Consider the following 22,943-nt stretch of genomic DNA (forward strand, 5'->3'; position numbering starts at 1 on the left):
TCTGTTGTTTGAAAACTACCTATGTTTAAAATGTACCTACGGGTTACTATCATACGCCAATCTAAACTAGTCCCTCTACCTCTACTCCTCAGCGAGCTAGGCTGCAACGTGCCTATAGGCGACTGGCGCACGTCGCTGTGCGTGTGGGTGGAGCTGTGCGCGCGGCGCGCCGAGCTGCCCGCGCTGCTGAAGGCGGCCGACATGCTGCTGTCGCTGCCGCAGAAGCAGAGACGCATTGAGGAGAACAAGTGAGTGCCGTGAATTATTATAAATATACAGGGTAGAACTCATCACTGATGAAATTCCAGATTTTAAAAGTAAAAACCATGTTTTTAGCACTATCCAGCACTATCCAAACTTAAATCATAGATACGCTCTTCTATCATAATCATAAACCAAGTGAAATTCCATCCCAAGAATTTAAAGTTTTGATGGTGCTAAATTTAAACTGTCAAAACGTGTTTTTTTACTTTTTGCCTTCATGATCGTTACCACTGACCCTAATCAATCATAAACTATAATGCATATAAATAAACAATAGGACTATCACGCTCTATCTCACTCCAATAATTGTAGACCTCTGTAAATATCCTTTGAACTCCCTCATAATATGTAACACCTTATCATGATTGTCGCTTTATCTGCAGCCTACACAAGGCGTAACTCTTTATGTAATGTTATTCTCTACAGGGTGGTGATAGAAGACTGCGTGGCGCCGCTAGGCCCGTTCCTGCGGCGCATGGGGCGCGTGCCCGCGCCGCGCGCGCCCGCCGGCTCGGAGGCCTACGAGGGAGTGGCGGACACCAACACTGACCACACCGCGGAGTTTCTCAAGTAAGTCCATATGTTACAGTATTCAGCTATAGATACAGGGTGGAGAAGACTGTCTAGTGGAGTCCCATAGGTCCGTTCCTGCGGCGCATGGGCCGGGTGCCCGCGCCGCGCGCTCCCGCCGGCTCGGAGGCCTACGAGGGGGTGGCGGACACCAACACTGACCACACCGCGGAGTTTCTCAAGTAAGTCCATAAGTATTCAGCTACAAATATAGGGTGGAGACTGATTGGCGACGATCTTAGAAAGGTAGTGGCTGGACGAGGACGGCCAAGGATAGAGTCTTGTGGCGCTCGTTATATTTACATACTTTAACGCGAGGGCCAAGCCCATGTTTATCTAGGTCTTCATCAAACACTATTCTGAAACGTATAACATTCACAACACCACCGCTATAATGAAATAGTTCGAATCTTCATATACCTAACTCAAATATTCATTTTCAGATCATGTGAGCTGCCAGCAGGCGACGGCTTGATGGCGGTCCGGCAGGCCGGCATAGCGCTCATGTGCCATATCAACAGACTAGCAGCACCATTGTTACCTCCAATGAAGGGATTCACCACGGTAAAAAATGCTTTCATTCATATCAATTAATGATGTCTGATTGTTTTGGTTGGTGCATTGAAAAGTAACTTAAATAATTGTTCTTTTTATTTATTCCACAAACTGAATTTATAATTTTAATATGTATTTTGAAAATTGACAAACCATTATCTTCATAATCTTATTTATTTTGTACAGCGCAGTAAATAAATGTATTTTCCATTGCAGTGTACAGATTCAGCGCAAGAAGTGATAAGTGTGGGAAACGGGCACATTCCGTTGGGCGCAGTTAGAGTGAAACAGATCGCGTGCGGGGAGAGACAGGCCTTGCTGTTGACGCAAGATGGCGTAGTGTACGCTCTGCCTTATGAAACTATGAGCCCTCAGTTAGTGCCAGGTATGAATTTGTTACTCTTTGTTATTTTAAAAATTAGTACCTAACAATTTTAATACGGATAGTTGAGACCTCGGATTGACAATTTTATACATAAATGTTTGATTCTAAAACAACATCAGTGCCTTAGAATAGCTGTCCAACTGATTCTAACTCCCATCCCATCTACCCAACAGGTCTAGAGAACACACCAATAACCCAGATCGCGTGCCACGGCGCGGGGCGGCACTACCTGTGTCTGTCGGGCGCGGGCTGCGTGTACTCGTGGGGCTGCGGGGACGACGGGCGGCTGGGGCTGGGGGACACGGCCCCGCGCGACGCCGCCACGCCCGTGCCGGGGCTGCAGCCGCACGAGGCCATGGTGGTGATAGCCGGACCAGCTACTAGGTAATCCTGCTAATATTATAAATGCGACAGTTTGTGAGTATGTGTGTATGTTTGTTACTTCTTCACGTCAAAACGGCTCAACCGATTTGAATGAAATTTGGTATGGAGTAAGCAGATATCCATAGGCTACTTTTTATCCCGGAATTGCCACGGGAAAACTTTTTAAGGAGAAGCGAAGCTCTAGTAAGCTGTAAAGCTAATACCCCAGATCGCGTGCCACGGCTTGGGCCGGCACTACCTGTGTCTGTCGGGCGCGGGCTGCGTGTACTCGTGGGGCTGCGGGGACGACGGGCGGCTGGGGCTGGGGGACACGGCCCCGCGCGACGCCGCCACGCCCGTGCCGGGGCTGCAGCCGCACGAGGCCATGGTGGTCATAGCCGGACCTGCTACCAGGTAATCCTGCTAATATTATAAAGGCGAAAGTTTGTGAGTATGTGTGTATGTTTGTTACTTCTTCACGTCAAAACAGCTGAACCGATTTGAATGAATTTTGGTATGGAGTTAGCAGATAACCTGGATTAACGCATAGGCTACTTTTTATCCCGGTATTCCCACGGGAAAACTTTTTAATATGCTATTTTTATCGCGGAATTCCCATGGGACAACTTTTTAATATGCTATTTTTATCGCGGAATTCCCATGGGACAACTTTTTAATATGCTGTTTTTTATCGCGGAATTCCCACGGGAATACTTTATAAGGCCAAGCGAACCTCATGGGAACAGCTAGTAAGCTAATAACCCAGATCGCGTGCCACGGCGCGGGGCGGCTCTACCTGTGTCTGTCGGGCGCGGGCTGCGTGTACTCGTGGGGCTGCGGGGACGACGGGCGGCTGGGGCTGGGGGACACGGCCCCGCGCGACGCCGCCACGCCCGTGCTGGGGCTGCAGCCGCACGAGGCCATGGTGGTCATCGCTGGACCTGCTACCAGGTAATATAAGGGTATATTTGCCCGCCTTTCCTTTTAATGTTACGGGTAGGTTAAATTTATGGACTTCAAAGAAGTGAATCGAACTCCATTCGTTTGTCTGCAGTGACGGCTTGTGGACCCCGCTCCGTATAAGAGCCGCACTTCAAAAAAAAATCTAATGACAGCGAAATTCAGATGCCTCAAAGCTTCTTATTTCACTAATCTTACAGCTATGGGCATTTGTGCCGCTATGGATTTACGAGGCAGTATTAAATGAAGTTTTTTTTCTGTCAACAGTGCCGTGATAAGCACGCGGGGCGCGCTCTACACGTGGGGCCGCGGCGCGCACTGCCTCACGCCGCAGCTCGTGTCGCTCAACACCGCGCACGCCGTGGACCGCGTCGTGGACGTGGCACTGGGTATGTTACCTGATGGTCCGTAGTGTGCACGCGGGGCGCGCTCTACACGTGGGGCCGCGGCGCGCACTGCCTCACGCCGCAGCTCGTGTCGCTCAACACCGCGCACGCCGTGGACCGCGTCGTGGACGTGGCACTGGGTATGTTACCTGATGGTCCGTAGTGTGCACGCGGGCGCGCTCTACACGTGGGGCCGCGGCGCGCACTGCCTCACGCCGCAGCTCGTGTCGCTCAACACCGCGCACGCCGTGGACCGCGTCGTGGACGTGGCACTGGGTATGTTATCTGATCAAAAGACCGGCATTTCTTAGTACAACAGTCTACCTCCCTCGTCCACGCATTTCTTGGCTAATCAAAACTGTGGATCGGCGCGATGCGAGCTCGCAGCACGCGCGACGTCACGCTCTCTTCTATGGAATACTTGCGAGTGTGAAGACGTTTTAGCAATGTAACATCGCAACGCTGTTTTATATATTCAAATTATAACATGGTTGGTACAATGGTCCGGAACGAATTACTACAAAACCCACAAGCAAACTTACGAGATTATTATAAAACGATCTCTATCTACAGTCAGTTTAAATTAAACCACATTAAAACATCAACACCTAATCCTACATCCCCCTCTCCAGGTTGGGGCGAGAGTCAAACACTAGTCTGCACGCAAGACGGCACGGTGCAAGTGTTCGGCGACTCGGAGGGCGGCGCGCCGCGCACGCTCGCCTCGCTGTCCATACTAAAAGTGATCAGGGTCTACACGGGGGAACACTGGCATGCCGTGCTTACTGATGGGTGAGTTTGTTGTGTAAGGGTGAATTTACACTGGCGCCGAGTCAAAGCAACATTTGTGTAGCAAAAATAACGAATTTTTGAAGTGCTAGAACTTGCGATGGTGAGCGTGTTAAAGATTTCGCAACACAAATTACTGTAGAAAAGGGATGAAGTTTTGACTCATCGCCAGTGTGAATTACGCCTTATTATTATATTTTAGTATGTAATGCAGTGAGCTATAAGCGTCACGTTCGATATGCTATGACTCGGAGGGCGGCGCGCACGCTCGCCTCGCTGTCCATACTGAAGGTGATCAGGGTCTACACGGGGGAGCACTGGCATGCCGTGCTCACTGATGGGTGAGTTTGTTGTGTTAGGATGGATTTACAGTGGCGTCGAGTTGAAGCGACGTTTGTGATACTCAAAGTTCGTATTTTTGAAATTCTAGAACTCACGACGGCGACCTTGTTAAAGATATGGCATCACAAATTTGAAAAGAGCTAAATTGTCAACTCGGCGCCAGTGTAAATTGAGCCTTGTTATTATATTTTAGGATATATTTTATTTAATTTTAAAGCATCATAATGCTATAAGCTTCACGTTCGATATGATAAGATTCCACCACTATCAATCAAAATATCTGTAATTACTAGGTGATTCCAGCCATGATTTATTTCGGTTTAGCAGTTTCAAAACTAAATTATGTTTTGTTTTCCAGAGGCCAAGTGTACACATGGGGCAGAGGAGACGGCTACCAACTCGGCCACGGCAACGTAGAGACGATACGATTACCAAAGATGGTGGAAGCTTTACAAGGTAAACATAATCAACCACACCAGATCTCAGCGACTAAACAGAAGACGCTTTCTAGGTACATTTGGAGGAGGGGTGAAGTGTGTCAAAATCGCGTGACGCCATTGGTGCGCGCTATGCTACTCGACCACTTTTCGTCAAGTCGCCGAATCCTCTCTTATCAAGCGTTCATAAATCCAACAGGCGCAGAAGATGTCCACGTAGGATATCAAGTTTTCGACCCTAAGAAACTAAATAACGTATATTTTCCCTCGTGGCAGGTATACGGGTAGTAAGTTTATCTCTGGGCGCGTCGCACGGGGTGGCGCTAACGGCAGAAGGCTTACTGTACGCGTGGGGCACGCACGAGCGGGCCAACATCGTGCGGCCCATCCCGCAACCGCTGGCAGTTATAAGCCCATCGTTTAAAATATACGCCTCTTACGGCCCCGTTAGAGGAGAGGGAGGAGTGTGTCAAAATCGCGTGACGCCATTGGTGCACGCCATGCTACTCGGCCGCTATTCGTCCAGTCCCAAAATCCTCTCTTATGAAGCGTTCATACATAATGCAACAAGCGCAGAAGATGTTAACCATATTATGTAATATCATTCAAGACACATGATATCTGGTCATGGACCCTATATAACTACATATATATATCGCATTTCAGGTATACGGGTAGTAAGTTTATCTCTGGGCGCGTCGCACGGGGTGGCGCTGGCGGCGGACGGCATGCTATACGCGTGGGGCACGCACGAGCGCGCCAACATAGTACGGCCCATCCCGCAGCCGCTGGCTGTTATAAGCCCGTCATTTAAAATTCAGGGTGAGATATGAACGTTTTTTCGTTGTATTTATTTTAGTTTTTTGGTTCTAGTCTTTGAGGAAACCTATCGTGACTATTACAAATACGTAATTTGAATAATGTAGTTTTGCAATGCCTTAAAAAGTTTATTCATGTGGTTTTTTTTTTCAGGTATAAGCAGTGGTCCACTAATTCTAGTCTGGAGTGAAGAATGTCCTAGGAATTTACCCCCCTCATTACCATTTGTTATAGATTTGTCTATTTGCACGTTTAGGTAAGATATAAACAGTTTATCAGATTAAATTTTAACTTCTTTGTGGCATCTACATTGTTTTGATCGATGAATATTTTCAGGTTTCTAGATAAACTTCTTAGAATGGTTGTAGAGCAAGGCCTCTCAAAGAACGCAACCGTCCTTACAGAGAACGAATGCATAGGTATTGCGTGTCTCAACATATTGAGGTTACAGGTGAGCACGTTCTTTTTTAGGCATCTCAAACCCAAAAATTCAAATAGTTTACCCAAAATTGCTCATAAATATTGTTGTACACTACCACTGCCTGTGCTTCAATAGTTCTAAAATGATTAACCTAATAACTTAATTATTCCTTTTTTACGCTTTAAACAGTTTCAAATGCTACCACAACTCTAACCCACCAATCACCGCTGCCCCCAGGTCTACGCCCACCAATGCGCGCACGGCAAGACAGTCACCAACGAGTTCCTACGAGCGAACCCGTGGACGCACGGCGTGCTACAATCACTCATAGTGCTAGTGGAGGGGCGAGCGGGCGCGGGCGCGGCGGCCGCGGCCAAGAAGACGCTGGCGGCCGCCTGGCCGATGCTGATGCCGACGCCGCAGGTCCGGGCCAGGCATTTGCTGACGCTACTGCCTATGGGAAAAGGTGAGATTTGTTATTTATTCAGAAAAGCACTCAAATATTTCGTGGTGGAGTGGATCTTTTGTAGGTATAAGAAGCGATATTGGTTCAGTAGGGCCCAGACCCCTTAGCATGAATCTTCATCGTGAACCTGAAGTAGAGTTCATCGAGTAATTTTGTATGAAAATATGAACAGCGCCCCTGGCGGTTGGTAGCAGAACTAAAATTTCCCTACAAAATTCATCGAGTAATTTCACGTTCACGATGAAAATTCATGCTAAGGGGTCAGTACACTAGTATTAGGTCAGGAGTTTCTTGTAAAATGTATCTAGGTAGGTATCTAAAAAAGCGGTAAGTAAGAAGTAAAGAAAATATATATTATTATATATCAAGAGAACCCGTGGACGCACGGCGTGCTACAATCACTCATAGTGTTAGTGGAGGGGCGAGCGGGCGCGGGCGCGGCAGCCGCGGCCAAGAAGACGCTGGCGGCCGCCTGGCCCATGCTGATGCCGACGCCGCAGGTCCGCGCGCGGCATTTGCTGACCCTACTGCCCATGGGAAAAGGTGACATTAATTAAGCATTCTGAAAGGCTAGCACGGGGCGCAATTAAGACGTGACAAAAGTTTTGCACATCACATTTGACACATCGCACAGCCTCAAGAGCGAGCGCGACGGAGAATTTTGGTCACATCTTAAATTCAGGTTGTGATAGTTAAAACCAACGTCGCGCGTCTAATCTTTGGGTCAGGAGTTTCTTATAAAATTTATGTAAAATATTCGAGTTCTTATGAGCGAACTCGTGGACGCACGGCGTGCTACAATCACTGATAGTGCTAGTGGAGGGGCGAGCAGGCGCGGGCGCGGCGGCCGCGGCCAAGACGCTGGCGGCCGCCTGGCCCATGCTGATGCCGACGCCGCAGGTCCGGGCGCGGCATTTGCTGACGCTACTGCCTATGGGGAAAGGTGAGATTTGATATTTATTAAGAAAGAACCTCAATAATTTATTGGGCAGGAGGATTTTTTATACAAAATGCGGTACTAGTGCCTAGTTGCAGAAAGCTAATGTCAGCATTAGATCTATTTGTGTATCTTTTTGTCCGTAAAGAAGCTAAATCAAAATTAAAATGAGTTAAATCAAATTGGGAATTTTATATAAAATGAGGTACTGAATCAGGAAGAGACTCCATTAGGTGCGTTGCGTCATAATATTTTTATGACCTTTCCTTTCGGCGACGCAACGCACGAATGGGGCCTCACCGTCAGTCGAGCTTAACACACTAATCTTAGTTATCCATTTTGTTCAAGATAGTTGATAGATGTACCTACATGATTTCAATTTTGTGTTATGTATCCAGGCACACACGAGCTGACGGCGGGCGGGCGGTTCATGGTGGAGCTGCTGGTGTGGTCGCTGCTGGGCGGCGGCGGGCTGCGCGCGGCGCTCACCCTCGCGCTGCAGGAGAACCACTGCGACTGCTGCAAGCACCTGCTGCTGGACACGTGAGTCGCATGACACGTGATAGTGAGCGGTGTGTGTGGAGCTGCTGGGCGGCGGCGGGCTGTCACCCTCGCGCTGCAGGAGAACCACTGCGACTGCTGCAAGCACCTTCTGCTGGACACGTGAGTCACATGACACGTGATAGTGAGCGGTGTGTGTGGAGCTGCTGGGCGGCGGCGGGCTGTCACCCTCGGGCTGCAGGAGAACCACTGCGACTGCTGCAAGCACCTGCTGCTGGACACGTGAGTCACATGACACGCGATAGTGAGCGGTGTGTGTTGAGGCAGATTCTGAGATCGTCCACTGTTTTGACATGCGGAAAAACGATAGAAAACGGCTCAGGCGACCCATTACACATAACTATTGAACATACTTGTATCTAGAGAGAGATTAATTATAAATACTGAGAATATATGAACGGGCCCACAGGAATGAAGGCTCATATGCAATTACATTATAAGTGGTTAAAAACAACTATTTTTTTCTTTCAGGGATTATGATCAAATCGACATAATGACTGGACAGTGCGTGTCAAAGAAGGATGATGCTGATGAGCAGACCGAAGTGGCAGTTGTGGCTACGACTCAAGGTAGACTCAATATCGTAATGCGTTACTTTATGCAATATTTACAAATATCCTATGGTCTTCGGTGAATGACTATAAAAATAATGCCTTCTTTGTTACAGAAACATATGAACCGAAAGTGAAGAAAGATACAAAGAAAAAACCAGACACAGTTCCTCTACTGACATTGGTGAGCAAATACAATCATATAGGCATTGCTTTGATTTCAAAGAGGCTTAATATTATACAAAAGACAAACATGACTTCGATTTAGGTGATTACCAAAAGGATTATTTTACAGGTACAACAGTTGATCGTGAACACGACGAGTCAAACGCAGCAACAGATGCAAGCCGTAGTGAAAGAAACCCCGAGCAAGGAGGAAGAGGCGATCCTCAGGGAGGTCTACGCTATAGACCTAAAGACGGTCAACCCGTGTTGCGTACTGCTTATACGATTCCAAAGGTATGAATGAAATATTGCCTAATCTAGCGCTAAATGGGGAGAAAAACTAAAAGCTAATTACAGATGGCGCCATATACCCCCTATGATTCCTCAGTTCTAATTGGTTGCTTCAGTCGGATTTTTTTCTCACCGGTAATTTTATTAGTCGGAACCTGAAAGGCACACTCGATAGTGCTGCCAAAGTTTCACTTAGGTTGAGTTCTTATATGAAGAAACCAATAAAGGTGGTTGCAAAAAAGGAGTTCATGTCACCTCATTTGGGATATCGTCGTTTTTAACACCTCATGCTAAGGTCACCAACTTAGTATGCTGAGAACCTGTACACATATTTTTCTACAATAATAATTCCTCCTACAGGCTATTATTCTGCGAAGCGATGTCCACCCGTGGCGAGCTGCCTACCCGCGGCGGGATCAGGAAACTATTCACACTATACGTGAGGATGCTAGCAGCATACGTGGGCCCGACGATACGAGGCTTCGCAGACGCCGTCAAGTTTATGGAAGAGGATACGTTGGAGACGCTGTGCAATATTATGATGTCTGATGTTGTTGGTGAGTGCATTTGTTTTAATGATTTAACTCGCTGCATCAAAAAGTAAAGTTATGACGCTTGTTGCAAGAGGAATAGTCCAGTATGTTTACGTATTGTGGATGTGTACTCCTGTATTGCTGATTGTATTTCTATTATTTTAAATTAGGGCGGACTAAAGTATTAGTCAGGCGTTATCCTTACTAAACTATTTGGCAGTTAATACGGCAGCTAAATCAATCCTCAATTCCCCAGGTCGAGTCCTCACCGAGCTAGGCCCGTGGCTATGCGCCTGCGCAACCCGTTCGCCCACAGTGCTCATGCTGGCCACGGCTCCTCTGCTGGAGCTGGCTCGCATGTGCGACCTGGCGGCGTCGGCGCTGCCTCAGGGGGCGCCGCGCGAGGCAGACATACTGGCGTGGACCGGCTGCATGGCTAAACCTAAGCCGCAGCATAAGAGGGTTATTACTGCGTGAGTATTTTATGGCATTACTCTCCATATATTTAGTTTCCTAAACTATCTGCTACGGGTTAATTGTTGATGAGTGTCTCTGTCTACAATATTTAAATTAATAATAACCTTCCACTTAACCTGAAAAGCAAAGCTTTACATAACGCAATAATGTACTTAGCGCAACGCATAGAGCACTATATGAGGGCGAGGCCCCATTGCTGAGGTTTGGTGCAGTTTCCATATATTTTCTGGGACATGACATAAAAAGTATGCACTGCACCGCAGCAATGGGGTCTCGCCCCTACTCACTTAATTGAGCCTTACTACATGCATACTTTTATCCGCAGTGCCGAGTTCAACAACCGCGCGAAAAACGGCCCAGAACCGTGGCTAGTCTTCAACGGCTACGTGTACGACATATCCAACTTCGCGTGCGAGTGCGCGGAGACCGTGCAACTAGTGGCGCGGTTCCGCGGCCACGACGCCAGCCTCGCCTTCAGTATGTTGCCGCACTCGGCGTATGTGACCAAGCTGACGGAGAACTGTGTGGGCGAGTTCACGAGGCATCTGCCGAAGGATGGGGAGATTGAGGTGCGTAGTTTGGTTTTGGAAAATGATTCGCAAATGCCTTTGAAATTACTGTTTTTTCCCATTAAACGTGCTAGTATGTTAGATTGCTACTTTTTGATCTTGCAATGCAATGCAATGATTTGATTGGTGTCGTCAGCAGTACCTTTTTTTACCTTTTACATGAATTTCGTGTTCATCCTATCAAAGATTTAAACAAAAATAAATCATTAAAAATATTGCAACGAATCACACAATAGCGTAGGGTAAATCCACCATGACATACTTAAATATTGTTTCACGTTTCACAGGAGAACCCAACAATAGTCAAGATGTACCACATGCTGTCGTCGATCGCGTTCCAACTGACGCTGGCCGTATCTGCGTGCGGCGCGCGCCTCGCGCAGTCCCTCCCCGCTCAGCCGGCTGAGGTGGCTGCGAGACCGCATGCTACTGCTGCCTTCTTGAGGCATGGACTGAAGGTAGGTGACCATAGAGTATAATATGTGCTATAGGGGAGCGATCTAGAAAATTCACGGCACGCGCAGATGGCAGATATAGCTGCAAGACCGCATGACATTGTCGCCTTCTTGAGACACGGGCTGAAGATAACCATAGAGTATAGACTATGATCTACAATTCTACATAGAACTGACGCTGGCCGTATCAGCGTGCGGCGCGCGCCTCGCCCAGTCCCTCCCTGCTCAGCCGGCTGAGGTGGCTGCGAGGCCGCATGCTACTGCTGCCTTTTTGAGGCATGGACTGAAGGTAGGTAACCATAGAGTATATACAGGGTGATTGGTAAGTCGATGTATTCCTTTAAATGGGTTATAGACGAAGGCATTTCCAGTTGATTGAACCCCATAATGCATTATCCGAAAGTCAACCATTTCTGAGTTATTTAAGTTTTAAGTTTTTTTAGGTTTTTGCCAAAATTTATGTTTTAAAACAATTTTTTAAAAATAATAACCATTTTTTTAATACTTTTTTGATTGTTTTGGATTAGTAACGCCTTAGCCTACTAATTATAGTCATTAAATGCGCAAAATTTAACTTAATTTAGACACAGTGCTTCAAAATAGGTGAAACATTAAGAAAATGTTACGAAAGGTGAAAACAAAAATGCTGAATTAAAAAAGAATTTTATCTAAACAAAAATTCAGGCACTACAGCTTAAAAAAAATGTCAATTTATAAGCTTTAAAATGACACATGCCAATCTAAAATCGATTAAGGTGTGACCAAGATATAGCCAAAACAACCACATAAGCGGACAAATCTCAGTATGGAAACGAACAAGATTTGTTCCAATTTTAAGGTAAAAACTCCTGTAACTAGACTTTGTAGAACTCTGAACCTACTGAAAGTACTTTAGGCTAACCATGTTATCGGACAAGCATTATTTCGGTGAAGCAACCTTATCGTCGATCTGTGCTTTTGAGGAACCGTCATCATCATCATCATTATCGACCCATCACGTCCCCACTGCTGGGGCACGGGTCTCCTTCCAATGAAGGAAGCGTTTAGGCCTAGTCCACCACGCTGGCCTAGTACGGGTTTGTGGACCCCAACACAAGCAAGCTTGTGCTGAGAGAGTTGTCGGGTAAGTGGGCAACCCGACTATCAGATGTTTTCGAGCCGCCTGAAGGCCTCTGACTAGACTTAACGACTGCTGCTGAAGCAGCAACCGGGTCCCACGGCCTAACGTGCCGTCCGAAGCACGGAAGCGTCCAGAAAAAAACACTTGAAATCTGTCACCCATCCAATGGCTGACCGTGCCAGTTGTAGCTTAACCTCGGTGATCAGTTACGATCACTGAAGCCAGCTCGACTACGGACACTTCTGAGGAAACGTGCTATCGGAGAACAATAATTAGTAAACGGTTCAGAGCTCTACAAAGTCCAGTTATAAGAGCTATTACCTTAAAATTGGAACTAATCTTGTTCGTTTCCCTACTGAGATTTGTCCGCCTATGTGGTTGTTTTGGCTATATCTTGGTCATACCTTAATCGATTTTAGATTGGCATATGTCATTTTAAAGCTTATAAATTGACTATGTTTTTAAGCTGTAGTGCCTGAATTTTTTTCAGATAAAATTCTTTTTTAATTCACCATTTTTGTTTTCACCTTTCGTAACATTTTCTTAATATTTCATCTATTTTGAAGCACTGTGTCTAAATTAAGTTAAATTTTGCGCATTTAATGATTATAATTAGTTGGCTAAGGTGTCACTAATCCAAAAAAATAAAAAAAGTATAAAAAAAATGGTTATTATTTAAAAAAAAATGTTTTAAAACATACATTTTGGCAAAAAACTATAAAAACTTGAAACTTAAATAACTCAGAAATTGTTGACTTTCGGATAATGCATTATGGGGTTCAATCGACTGGAAATGCCTTCGTCTATAACCCATTTAAAGGAATACATCGACTTTCCAATCACCCGGTATATGTACTATAGGAGAGCAATCTAGAAGTTTCGCTGCACGCGGAAATGGCAGAGGCAGCTGCAAGGCCGCATATCACTGACGCCTTCTTGAGACACGGACTGAAGGCAACCATAGAATAGAACGATCTAGATCCATAGGTTTCTACCGCATGCCACCGGCAGCGCTGTATTTAATTAAATACGCTGTATTTCCATTTCAAGAATTCTTACTCGATCACTACTCACCAATGTAACTAAAACTATTGTTCTTGACAATAACTAATGAACCTCCATTCCAGGTCCGCAACCCTCCAAACCCGTTTGAAGAAGAGAAAGCAGAAGCGCGCAGCGGCACCTCATCAGCCAATCACAGCCCGGCGACGGAGGTGCCCAAGATGCCGCCCCGCCCCATGGTCATCAAGAAGCAACTGCCAGGCAAAGGACACAGGCCGCCGATACAGAAGCCAGTGCAAAGGGTGGACGTGGCTGCGGCCTCGTCGAAGGCTGACGCGCTGTTGCACGCGCTGGCTGAACCCAAATTGCTTGTAAGTGTTTGATGAATAATGTTGTTGTTATGTATACAAGTAGTTCATCACATCACGACCCATCACGTCCCCACTGCTGGGGGACGGGTCTCCTTCCAATGAAGGAAGGGCTTAAGGCCTAGTCCACCACGCTGGCCTAATGCGGGTTGGTGGACAGTATACAGGTAGTTGCAAAGGTGATATAAGTACTAAGCCGAAAGGTGGTGACTCAGGTCGTCTTTCTCAGAACATAAGCCGTGGAGTAGCAATATTTCAATGTTTGAAACCTCACATAAATGTTCTCAGGACCCCCTAGCCATCCACTTATGGACGGCGTGCGAGCGGCGCGAGGGCTGCGCGCCGCACTTCCCCCCCGAGCACCCGCTGGAGGAGCTGCGGCGCGCGCTGCTGGCCGCGCTGCTGCACCACGCCGGCCTGAAGGAGCACGCGCTCGCCACCGCCTCCGCCGGTGAGTCATGATACAGGGTGTGTCACTGCCCCCGAGCACCCGCTCAAGGAGCACGCGCTCGCCACCGCCTCCGCCGGTGAGTCGTATTAGAGCTAGACGGATATAGTGGCAGCTGTAACATAATATAAGATAAGATTTATTTAACTCGTTTTTTACATTTACATCCATATACATTAAAAGAAATCCTAATATAATAATTTATACATTTTTTCCATTTCATACTGTATCAATATAGACGTTAGGCTCCGACGACGCCAGCTGTGACGTACATTTCAATTTGGGCTTCTTTGACTTTATTGTTCCAATGAGGGACAAAAATAGCGTCTTTAGCTCAGATGCCCTTAACATGGGGCGTCGCGTAACGCTGGATCCGGCTCGGAGGACCATGAAAAGGCTTGGTAGCCTTATGATCGGATTGCTGGTAGTAGAAGCAACGTTTATTGGTATATTACAAAGGGTCATTAACATAAAAGATAACTTAATACCGCGATGTAGTTTGCGGGATAGTGACATCTATGTAAATACATGACAGTTATTTGATAACTGAACAATCCCTCTAAACTAAACCATGTCTTCCTTGACAGTGCTGAAGACCGTATTAAGGCAATTATATCGGTAATGGCTTTATTCAATTTCAGAGATGGACTGCGGTGACGTCAAACTTTCGCCAGCGATGGCGGATATCGTAAAAGCTGTGCAACAAACCAAGTGGACTGTAATGAGGGTGCGGCAGCAGCTATCTCGAAGCTACAAGGAGGTAATTACCCTTAATTTTTCATCAAGGATTAGATTAGCGTTAATTTTCTCATTATTACTCCACTATCACCCCGCTGCACGGGTCCGTTATTACCGTAGATAAACATCGCTATATCGCGATTGGTGATAAATACGGCGTTGCGATTAGTAGTACGCGTATTAAACTTCGATAACAGACTCGCGCAGTAGGGCCTGTTTAACCTAAACCTAAACCTAGCTTCAACCCCATGTTAAATAAAGCCATTCCCTCAATGCATTGCCTCTCCTTCAGGTATGTGCAAGTCCACTAGAGCGAGCCCGGTTCCTACTACACGAGGTGAGGCCAGCCATGTCGCCCGCAGTCACCGCGCTGAAGAAACGCCCGCCCTCGCGCCGCCCGCCCCTCGCCAGGACGCACTTCCAGCGCATGATCAAGGCGGCCAAGTCGCCGGATTTTAATAATAAGTGGTAAGATATATGTCAGATCTATTATTTAATCTACGGAGTGTAAGTGACTACGTCTGACTAGCTTCTTGGTATATGTATACATAATACATACAAAAAGATATTTTAGCTTGGTCTAAAATGCGTTTCTAAGCTTGGACCAATTCCCATCAGACACGAAGTGATGTAATAGTATTGATGTGAATGTTAGTTGTAACTAAAGGCGTATTTTGTTTTTAGCTTTGAAATAACAAAAGATCTCAGAAACAGACAAAATAGCCTGAGCAAAAGCATGCTTAGAGGCACAGGCAGTGCCTTGCAAGGAGACGCCTTACTCTTGAAGTCTTCCCTCGTCAACTCCATGTCAAGGGCCTCCGACGAACAATCCATATTAGAACATTCCAAAGTTAGTATTAGTGGCAAAGACAAGGTGAACGAAATAATGAAGCTGAAAATCAAAGATAAACCTCTGGAAAAGGACCTCAAAAACGCGTCGAATTATGATGGTGCGAGATCTGACTCAACGCGCGGCGAACACAAAATCTCAGAGATTACGGAGAGAGAAATGGACGACAAGACTCCTACTAACGAAATCTCAATTAGCTCAATAAACGATATGACTGATAACTCTATACTAAAAGAATCTATGGAAAGCGAGCAACAGTTCACGTTGTATACCGACGATATTAAAAATGATCTCATATTGTCTGATGCGGAAAAGGACGACGATAATTCTGAGAGGAATAAGTTTGTGAACGCGTGGTTTGCTAAACACGGGAGCAAGGGGAAAGTGAAAAGTATGTTTTATTTACAAATGGATCTATATATTTATTTATAATGCCATGTATGTACTACATAAAGTATGTTTTCTTACAGATATTGGATGGATGTTAAAAGAAGTGACTGCAGAGCAGCATAATTTGACGACGTCGATTATAGACTTCGCTTTAAGCGACAAAACGTGTGACATGGACACGCTTCGACGGGCCCTGTATTGTCAGGTTCGTATACTTAAATGAACTTATACGATTTATTTGTAGTTGATCAAACACAAACAACAAATACTTAACTGTTTGTTTTTTCCAGATACAAAGAGCATATATGCGACAGAGAGGCTACAAGATGATAAACCAAGTGCTGCACGCGTCTCAATCTCTATCTTTAAACCTCAAATACGCTGCCATGTGCGGTATAACCGGGGCAGTTCTAGCCGACTCTGGACCGCCCACTCCGCTCAAACCCACCCTCCCTTTAGCAAACCCATGTAGAGACATAGAATCAGTGATTCCATACACCAAGTACATGATATTGCGAGAGCGGTCCATGCTGATGGATTTTGTGCTAAAGGAGTTCAAACTCAGGGTTAAAGAAGGCGAAGTGTCACCGTTGTTTGACGCACTGCCGTTGAAGAAGGGAGTTAATGCTGGGGTGTACGCCTTGGTAAAGAAACCGGGACGCGCAAGGTATATTCCAATCAATAACGTTATTATATTTGAATGCTGATATTGGTATTGGATTGATACGAATATCTTTGCCTTACAGATTTATCCTAAGTTTACTGGCGCTGCTGACGGAGGGTTGTCAAGGACCGGAGTTGGAGCAGATAATCAACAGCGGCGCCCTGAGTACTTGTATGTCATTCCTGAAGCAAATCGGGGGCGACTTTTCCATTCACAAAAACTTCATCGCCATGTATTACATACAGAAAGGTAATTATTTCTTTAAATCGTTTCCCCTCATTTATCCTCACAAAAAGAGGACACAGCACAGGAGTTAGGACTATAGTGACAAGAGGCCAAGAGTATAGAAACATACTGCGGGCCTAGCTGGGATACTTTGAATTTAATTTTAAACTTAATTTACCTAACAATTCATTAAGATAAAATTCCTATGATCATTTCAGTGGACAGTCTGGTAATCTTTGAGGATGAGAGGCTAGGCGCCCGCGCCCGCGGTTCGTCACTCTCAGGACCGGAGCTGGCATCGCTTATGAGGATAGGCACCCGGGTCGTTAGAGGAAAAGACTGGAAGTGGGGGGATCAGGTAATGATACCCTTTGTGTTGTTTTTATATGTATTTAAATTACAAAATAGTTATTTTCAGTAACATAGTCTAGTCTAGGTATAACAAAACATTTCTTTTGGTTAATTTAGGGCTTAAATATGTCACAGCAGTAGCTTAGAAGAGTCTTATCTTGATTTTTTTAATCATTCACCAAGGCGTAGGGTTGGAGTTGCCTTTGATATGCTAGAGTATCATCAAAGTTGAAGAATGGCTCATTCCGATGCTAATGGTAACCTTTAAAATATTCTGTAAATTCCATTTTAAAATGACGTATTCCAAATAGCCTACCTAAATTATAAAGCGAGTATTACCAGCTGTTTCATTTCCCCCAGGACGGCGTCCCGGGCGGCGAGGGCCGCGTGATCGGCGAGCTCGGCGACGACGGCTGGGTGCGCGTGGCGTGGGACAACGGCGGCACCAACTCGTACCGCATGGGCAAGGAGGGCAAGTACGACCTCAAGCTGGCGCGCTCGCCGTCGCCGCCGCCGTCGGTTCAAGAGACTGTTGCTGAGGAGACTGGTAAGAAGAAAACATTGTAGTTTTTATGTAGATAAACAACTCTTATAATGCACGTCGCGATATAGTGACGTGCGTACAGATAAAGATGCAGTGCATCCGCATTAGAATAGTTGGAATACAAGAGTTCTCGAGATAGTGTTGTTTTGAGTTCTTGCTAGTCTTGGAAGAGATTACTGCGATGGTTGATGATGTTGATGATGTTGTACTTGGGATGACTGCTGACTGATAATGATGGAGGATCATCAAGGATCCAGCTATCAGTGCATTTGCGAGCTCGGCGACGAAAGAGATTACTGATGGTTGTACTTGGGATGATTGCTGACTGATAATGATGGAGGATCCTCAAGGATCCAGCTATCAATGCATTTGCGAGCTCGGCGACGACGGCTGGGTGCGCGTGGCGTGGGACAACGGAGGGACCAACTCGTACCGCATGGGCAAGGAGGGCAAGTACGACCTCAAGCTGGCGCGGTCGCCGTCGCCGCCGCCGTCGGTTCAAGAGACCGTTGCTGATGAGACGGGTAAGAGATGTAGAGAGATGAGGAATTTATATGTATCTACACCTACATACGGAAGCATCTATAGTTTATGTAAATTCTACATTAGATTGTCGCTTATAGCGTAAATCATGATATAGTGACGTACGTAGATAAAGATGCTGTGTAATCAGTGGAATGTGCTCACAAGGCGGATAAAAATCTCCCTCTTCGACTCCATCGTGAAGTCCGTATTGCTCTTTGGTTGCGAAACGTGGATAGTGACGGAAGGGCTGACGAACAAACTGCAAGTGTTCGTCAATAAGTCCCTCAGGTCGATCCAACGCGTTTTCAGGCCGAAGACGTAACGAAGATCTGTGGAAGCTGTGCCGACAATCTCCCATCGGCAAGGAAATTGCGAAACGAAAGTGTAGATGGATTTGGCACACTACGAAGAGGAGCTACGAATGCCGCAACTATAGCTTTTGACTGGAGGCCACCAAATGGCAAGCGCTCCCGGGGACGCCCTGTCCAAACATGGCGCCGAAGCGTCGAAAACGAGCTGAGAGCCGCTGGACTAAGCTGAAGCGAGGCCAAAAGTACAGCCGAAAATAGGCGGAAGTGGCGCACGTTAGTGGAGACCCTCTGCACCTCTGGGGTGCCATAGGACTGCAACAATCAGTGGAAACCAGGGTGGGATTTCTACTAGAATTCGGATAAGTCCAACAGCGGATGATGATGGGAAAAAGCTCTAGCGGCTATTGCCGAGTTGCAGAAAGGGACTTTAAGCTAATGTCGACATTAAATCTATGTCTGTTTCTTTCATTACATTAGCTTAAAGATCCTTTCTGCAACTCAGTGTCTAAGTGCCTTTGATGAGTGTCTTATATGTATTTTTCTTCATCATTGTTATGATTAGATTGTTACACACATATTTACCTTAGACAATTAAGCCACTGATATAACTCTTATCTTTACATTCCCCTCCACAGAGGAAGTACAAGACCTGCACTGGCCAGTGTGCGAGGCGAAGCGCGCGTGCTGGACCCTACTCCGACTGATCTGCGCAGGCGCAGGGCGCGCCAAGTGCGGCGTCGGGGCGGCGGCGCGGCGTAACGTGGCGGCGCTGCAGCGGCGGCTGCTGGCGCTGGCGCACGCTAATGGGGCCGTCTCGCCGATTGCGTTTGCGCCGCATCAGCACACCGCCTGGGTGCTGTTGAGAAGTAAGCTGTTGTTTTTAAGATAGGTGTATGGAAATTTCAGTGAGTGTGGAATTCTGGAGTAAATATAATAGTGCTAGGGGAAAATCACTCCAGCTCACGAAAAACTGAAGTCTTGGAGTTCGGCTGCTCTTTCGAAAGCTCTCGACTGTATGACAGCTCTTGTTCGTTCGATATTTGACAAGCTAGCTAGACTATCCCTCCTGGGTGCTCCAAGTGCGGCGTGGGGGCGGCGGCGCGGCGCAACGTGGCGGCGGCTGCTCGCTGCTAATGGGGCCGTCTCGCCGCTAGCGTTTGCGCCGCATCAGCATACCGCCTGGGCGCTATTACGAAGTATGTATACTTACTTTTGTTCTTAAGATAGTTGTATTGAAATGAGTGAGTGTGTGTGAAATTCTGAAGTGAATGTAACAGTGCGGGAAGAAGCGCGGATGCTGGACTGCGCTGAGGACGCACTGTAGCTTACAAGGAAGGTTCTGAGTGCTTTCCACGGCTCTCGACTGTATGACAGCTCTTGTTAGTTCGAAGCTAGAGTATCCTACATGGATGGTCCAAGTGCGGCGTGGGCGCGGCGGCGCGGCGCAACGTGGCGGCGCTGCAGCGGCGGCTGCTCGCGCTGGCTCACGCTAATGAGGCAGTCTCGCCGATTGCGTTCGCGCCGCATTAACATACGGCGTGGGCGCTTTTGAGAAGTTTGTATACTGTTGTTTTGAAGATAGGAAGGTGTATAAAAATGTGGGTGAATGAGAGTATGATGGCGGACAGCGTGGGGACGTGACCTGCATTTAGTTATGATGTGTTTTGTGCTTTGTATAATTTAAACAGAAAGTAATCCCACTCCTTTGTTACTATATTATAAAAGCAAATAATTAGGAAGGAATCTACCCCTTTCTAAATGTGGTAAATGCAATTTGAAACTTGTCAATGTATTCATACAAGAATTCTTGTTTGTTTTAGTAAGTGCACAAAGCTCGACTATGAAAAAGACACTGTGCACGGATAAATGGTTCGAGATCTGCTACAGCATAATTTCTGCGCCGGACAAACTCATAACTGAAGATGTCATGTACACGCAAGTAAGTTTTACTTTATTGTTGAGTTATCTTTAAATATATTCTATACAGTTTACGCCCTTAAAAACTTTATTTTTCTGTGTATTTTAAAAATGACAAAGTTATTAGTCGCATTTTACAGTCCAGTAGTTTATTTAATGAGTACGATCTGAGGCATTCAGTCTGTACGATATACATGTTGCTAATGTCCTATATTACACCCCGAGAGGTCTTCCTCTGGGGTCTATTAGCTCTACCCCTCCTACTAACACATTCATATAAAAAATATTTTCTTTGACCCAGATCCAAATAATCTGGTTCCTCCGCCGCATCCTACTCGAGCACAACGGGCCCAAGGAGTGGCGGCGCACGGCCGGCTCGCAACTCTTGGCTCTGATTGGTCGGCTGTGGCTGGAGACGCACCCGTCGGACCCCGCTCTCCGGCCCAACCAGCAGGCGTTCTCGCCTATGGCTGATGAGGAGGAAATTGGTAAGTATATTTCTTCTAAATAGTTATTGTTATTCATCTTCGTTAAAGTGTATAAGAGTTGATGTAATTTAGTTTGACGCAAATGTAACTTGTATATTTTTGAGTTATGTGTCTATTTACATTTCAAAATTGATATTTGGGTCTTATCCGGATCGAAAGGACCATGAAAAGTCTCGGTAGATTTATTTGCTAGTATCGCTGGTAGTTAAAGGTATGTTTATGTGTTAAGACCAAAGGGTAATCAAAATACAAAACATCTTATATGTACCTCGATGTACAATAAGATTAAAATTGACATCTATCGATACCTATATTACAACTGAACAGGGTCCAGATTTCAAATATATGTATTTTACTTGTCTATATGTACTATAGTAAAAAACAGACCTTCCTAGTGGCTACGTAAACAGCATGGCTGATAACAACATGAGAACATTACAAACGATTGTTTGCTGCTCGCTATTAACGCCGTCCACAGACAACAGATGGCGCGCGGTGGCCACTGGCACGATTTGCGGCACGCTGGTGCAGCTCATCAGACAGCTAGCTGCACGCTATTCTGACTGGCTTTTTACCACGGTGACAAACCTCAGACGCAGTCTATAGTGACCCGTGTCACCGACTCGCTATTAAATAGACGATGACGCAACAACCATTAACTTCATCCACAGACAACAGATGGCGCGCAGCAGCAACAGCTAGCTACACTGGCGCGGTTTGCGGCGCGCTGGTGCAGCTAATGAGGCAGCTGCACGACGCGCCGCAGTGGCACTCACCCGTCGCCGCGCTGCTGCTCGATAAGCTGCGAGTTGCTGCACAAATGGTGAGACATTTTGTTATACGTCATCATCAGCCTATAGCTGTCCACTGCTGGACTGTAGACATCTCTCAAAGCACGCTACTGGATGAAAGCGTCTTACACGACGTTTGCCTAGTCACGCTCTCCACTCGAGACAACAGATGGCGCGCTGCAGCGACGGCCAGCCCTATAGCATTCGGAAGTAGGTATCTCTCAAATCACGCCACTGGATGCGATCTGTAGCTTTCGCAAGTCGTCATCTAGTTGGAGGGCGTCCGACACTACATTTGCCTAGTCTCGGTCTCCAGAACACAGATGGCGCTGGCGGCCGCGGCAGCTACACGGGGCGGCGTGCGGCGCGCTGCTGCAGCTAATGAGGCAGCTGCACGACGCGCCGCAGTGGCACTCGCCCGTCGCCGCGCTGCTGCGAGACAACACAAGACAAGCGGCGCAGATGGTGAGGGGTTTTTAAATAACCTTCTACCCAAAGGTTGTCTTGAGAAAACCGCTTCGATCGAGAAGATCGCAATTTTTTTACCTATGTATATACATAGGTAAAAATACGTTTTGTATTTTATTTTGTTTCTGTAAGAATAAAAAAAATCTATGTATCTATTCGTGTTAAACAGCCATCGCCTTTTTATGTGAGTTACGATGTCTGTGCTATCTGTATGATACATTTCTTGGTCGTGTTTTAAAGGTGCGTCTACGCTAGACGAACCGATCACGAGCGGAGCACGAGCCGAACACAATTCGTATAGTGTGGACCGACCTACAAGCCTCGAGCGCTGCGAACATTTCGTTCGTGCTCGTTTGCGTTCCGCATGTTGTCGGTTTTTTGACGAACACAAATGGTTTTGCTTTGCGTTCGAGGACAGTGATCGTTGTAGGTTCGTTGTACGTCCAC

At 46.4% G+C, this 22,943-nt stretch overlaps 2 protein-coding genes across 2 annotated transcripts in view; both read left to right on the plus strand.

The window, feature by feature from the left end:
* Positions 1-2,858: 2,858 nt before the first annotated feature.
* Positions 2,859-3,620, plus strand: LOC125489628 (E3 ubiquitin-protein ligase HERC2-like). Its single transcript, XM_048626011.1, has 2 exons — positions 2,859-3,088; positions 3,365-3,620. Exons 1-2 carry the CDS (start codon positions 2,874-2,876, stop codon positions 3,507-3,509), a joined length of 360 nt encoding a protein of 119 aa, XP_048481968.1. The 5' UTR covers positions 2,859-2,873; the 3' UTR covers positions 3,510-3,620.
* A 905-nt stretch (positions 3,621-4,525) lies between these two features.
* Positions 4,526-22,943, plus strand: part of LOC105398606 (probable E3 ubiquitin-protein ligase HERC2) — a 51,247-nt gene continuing 32,829 nt past the window's right edge. The window contains exons 1-28 of the mRNA XM_048626012.1: positions 4,526-4,613; positions 4,973-5,070; positions 5,718-5,873; positions 6,024-6,126; positions 6,207-6,321; positions 6,529-6,757; positions 8,093-8,237; positions 8,727-8,824; positions 8,923-8,990; positions 9,102-9,265; positions 9,623-9,819; positions 10,052-10,268; positions 10,598-10,841; positions 11,129-11,299; positions 13,544-13,789; positions 14,075-14,237; positions 14,876-14,994; positions 15,265-15,440; positions 15,657-16,213; positions 16,293-16,417; positions 16,503-16,879; positions 16,959-17,125; positions 17,320-17,459; positions 17,813-17,999; positions 19,468-19,698; positions 20,653-20,771; positions 21,051-21,237; positions 21,909-22,060. Of these exons, the coding sequence (XP_048481969.1) occupies positions 5,052-5,070; positions 5,718-5,873; positions 6,024-6,126; positions 6,207-6,321; positions 6,529-6,757; positions 8,093-8,237; positions 8,727-8,824; positions 8,923-8,990; positions 9,102-9,265; positions 9,623-9,819; positions 10,052-10,268; positions 10,598-10,841; positions 11,129-11,299; positions 13,544-13,789; positions 14,075-14,237; positions 14,876-14,994; positions 15,265-15,440; positions 15,657-16,213; positions 16,293-16,417; positions 16,503-16,879; positions 16,959-17,125; positions 17,320-17,459; positions 17,813-17,999; positions 19,468-19,698; positions 20,653-20,771; positions 21,051-21,237; positions 21,909-22,060 (4,872 nt within the window). The 5' untranslated portion in view covers positions 4,526-4,613; positions 4,973-5,051. The remainder of the gene's footprint in view (positions 4,614-4,972; positions 5,071-5,717; positions 5,874-6,023; positions 6,127-6,206; positions 6,322-6,528; positions 6,758-8,092; positions 8,238-8,726; positions 8,825-8,922; positions 8,991-9,101; positions 9,266-9,622; positions 9,820-10,051; positions 10,269-10,597; positions 10,842-11,128; positions 11,300-13,543; positions 13,790-14,074; positions 14,238-14,875; positions 14,995-15,264; positions 15,441-15,656; positions 16,214-16,292; positions 16,418-16,502; positions 16,880-16,958; positions 17,126-17,319; positions 17,460-17,812; positions 18,000-19,467; positions 19,699-20,652; positions 20,772-21,050; positions 21,238-21,908; positions 22,061-22,943) is intronic.

The sequence above is a fragment of the Plutella xylostella genome, chromosome 15 (genome assembly GCF_932276165.1).
Source record: "Plutella xylostella chromosome 15, ilPluXylo3.1, whole genome shotgun sequence".
NCBI lineage: Eukaryota > Metazoa > Arthropoda > Insecta > Lepidoptera > Plutellidae > Plutella > Plutella xylostella.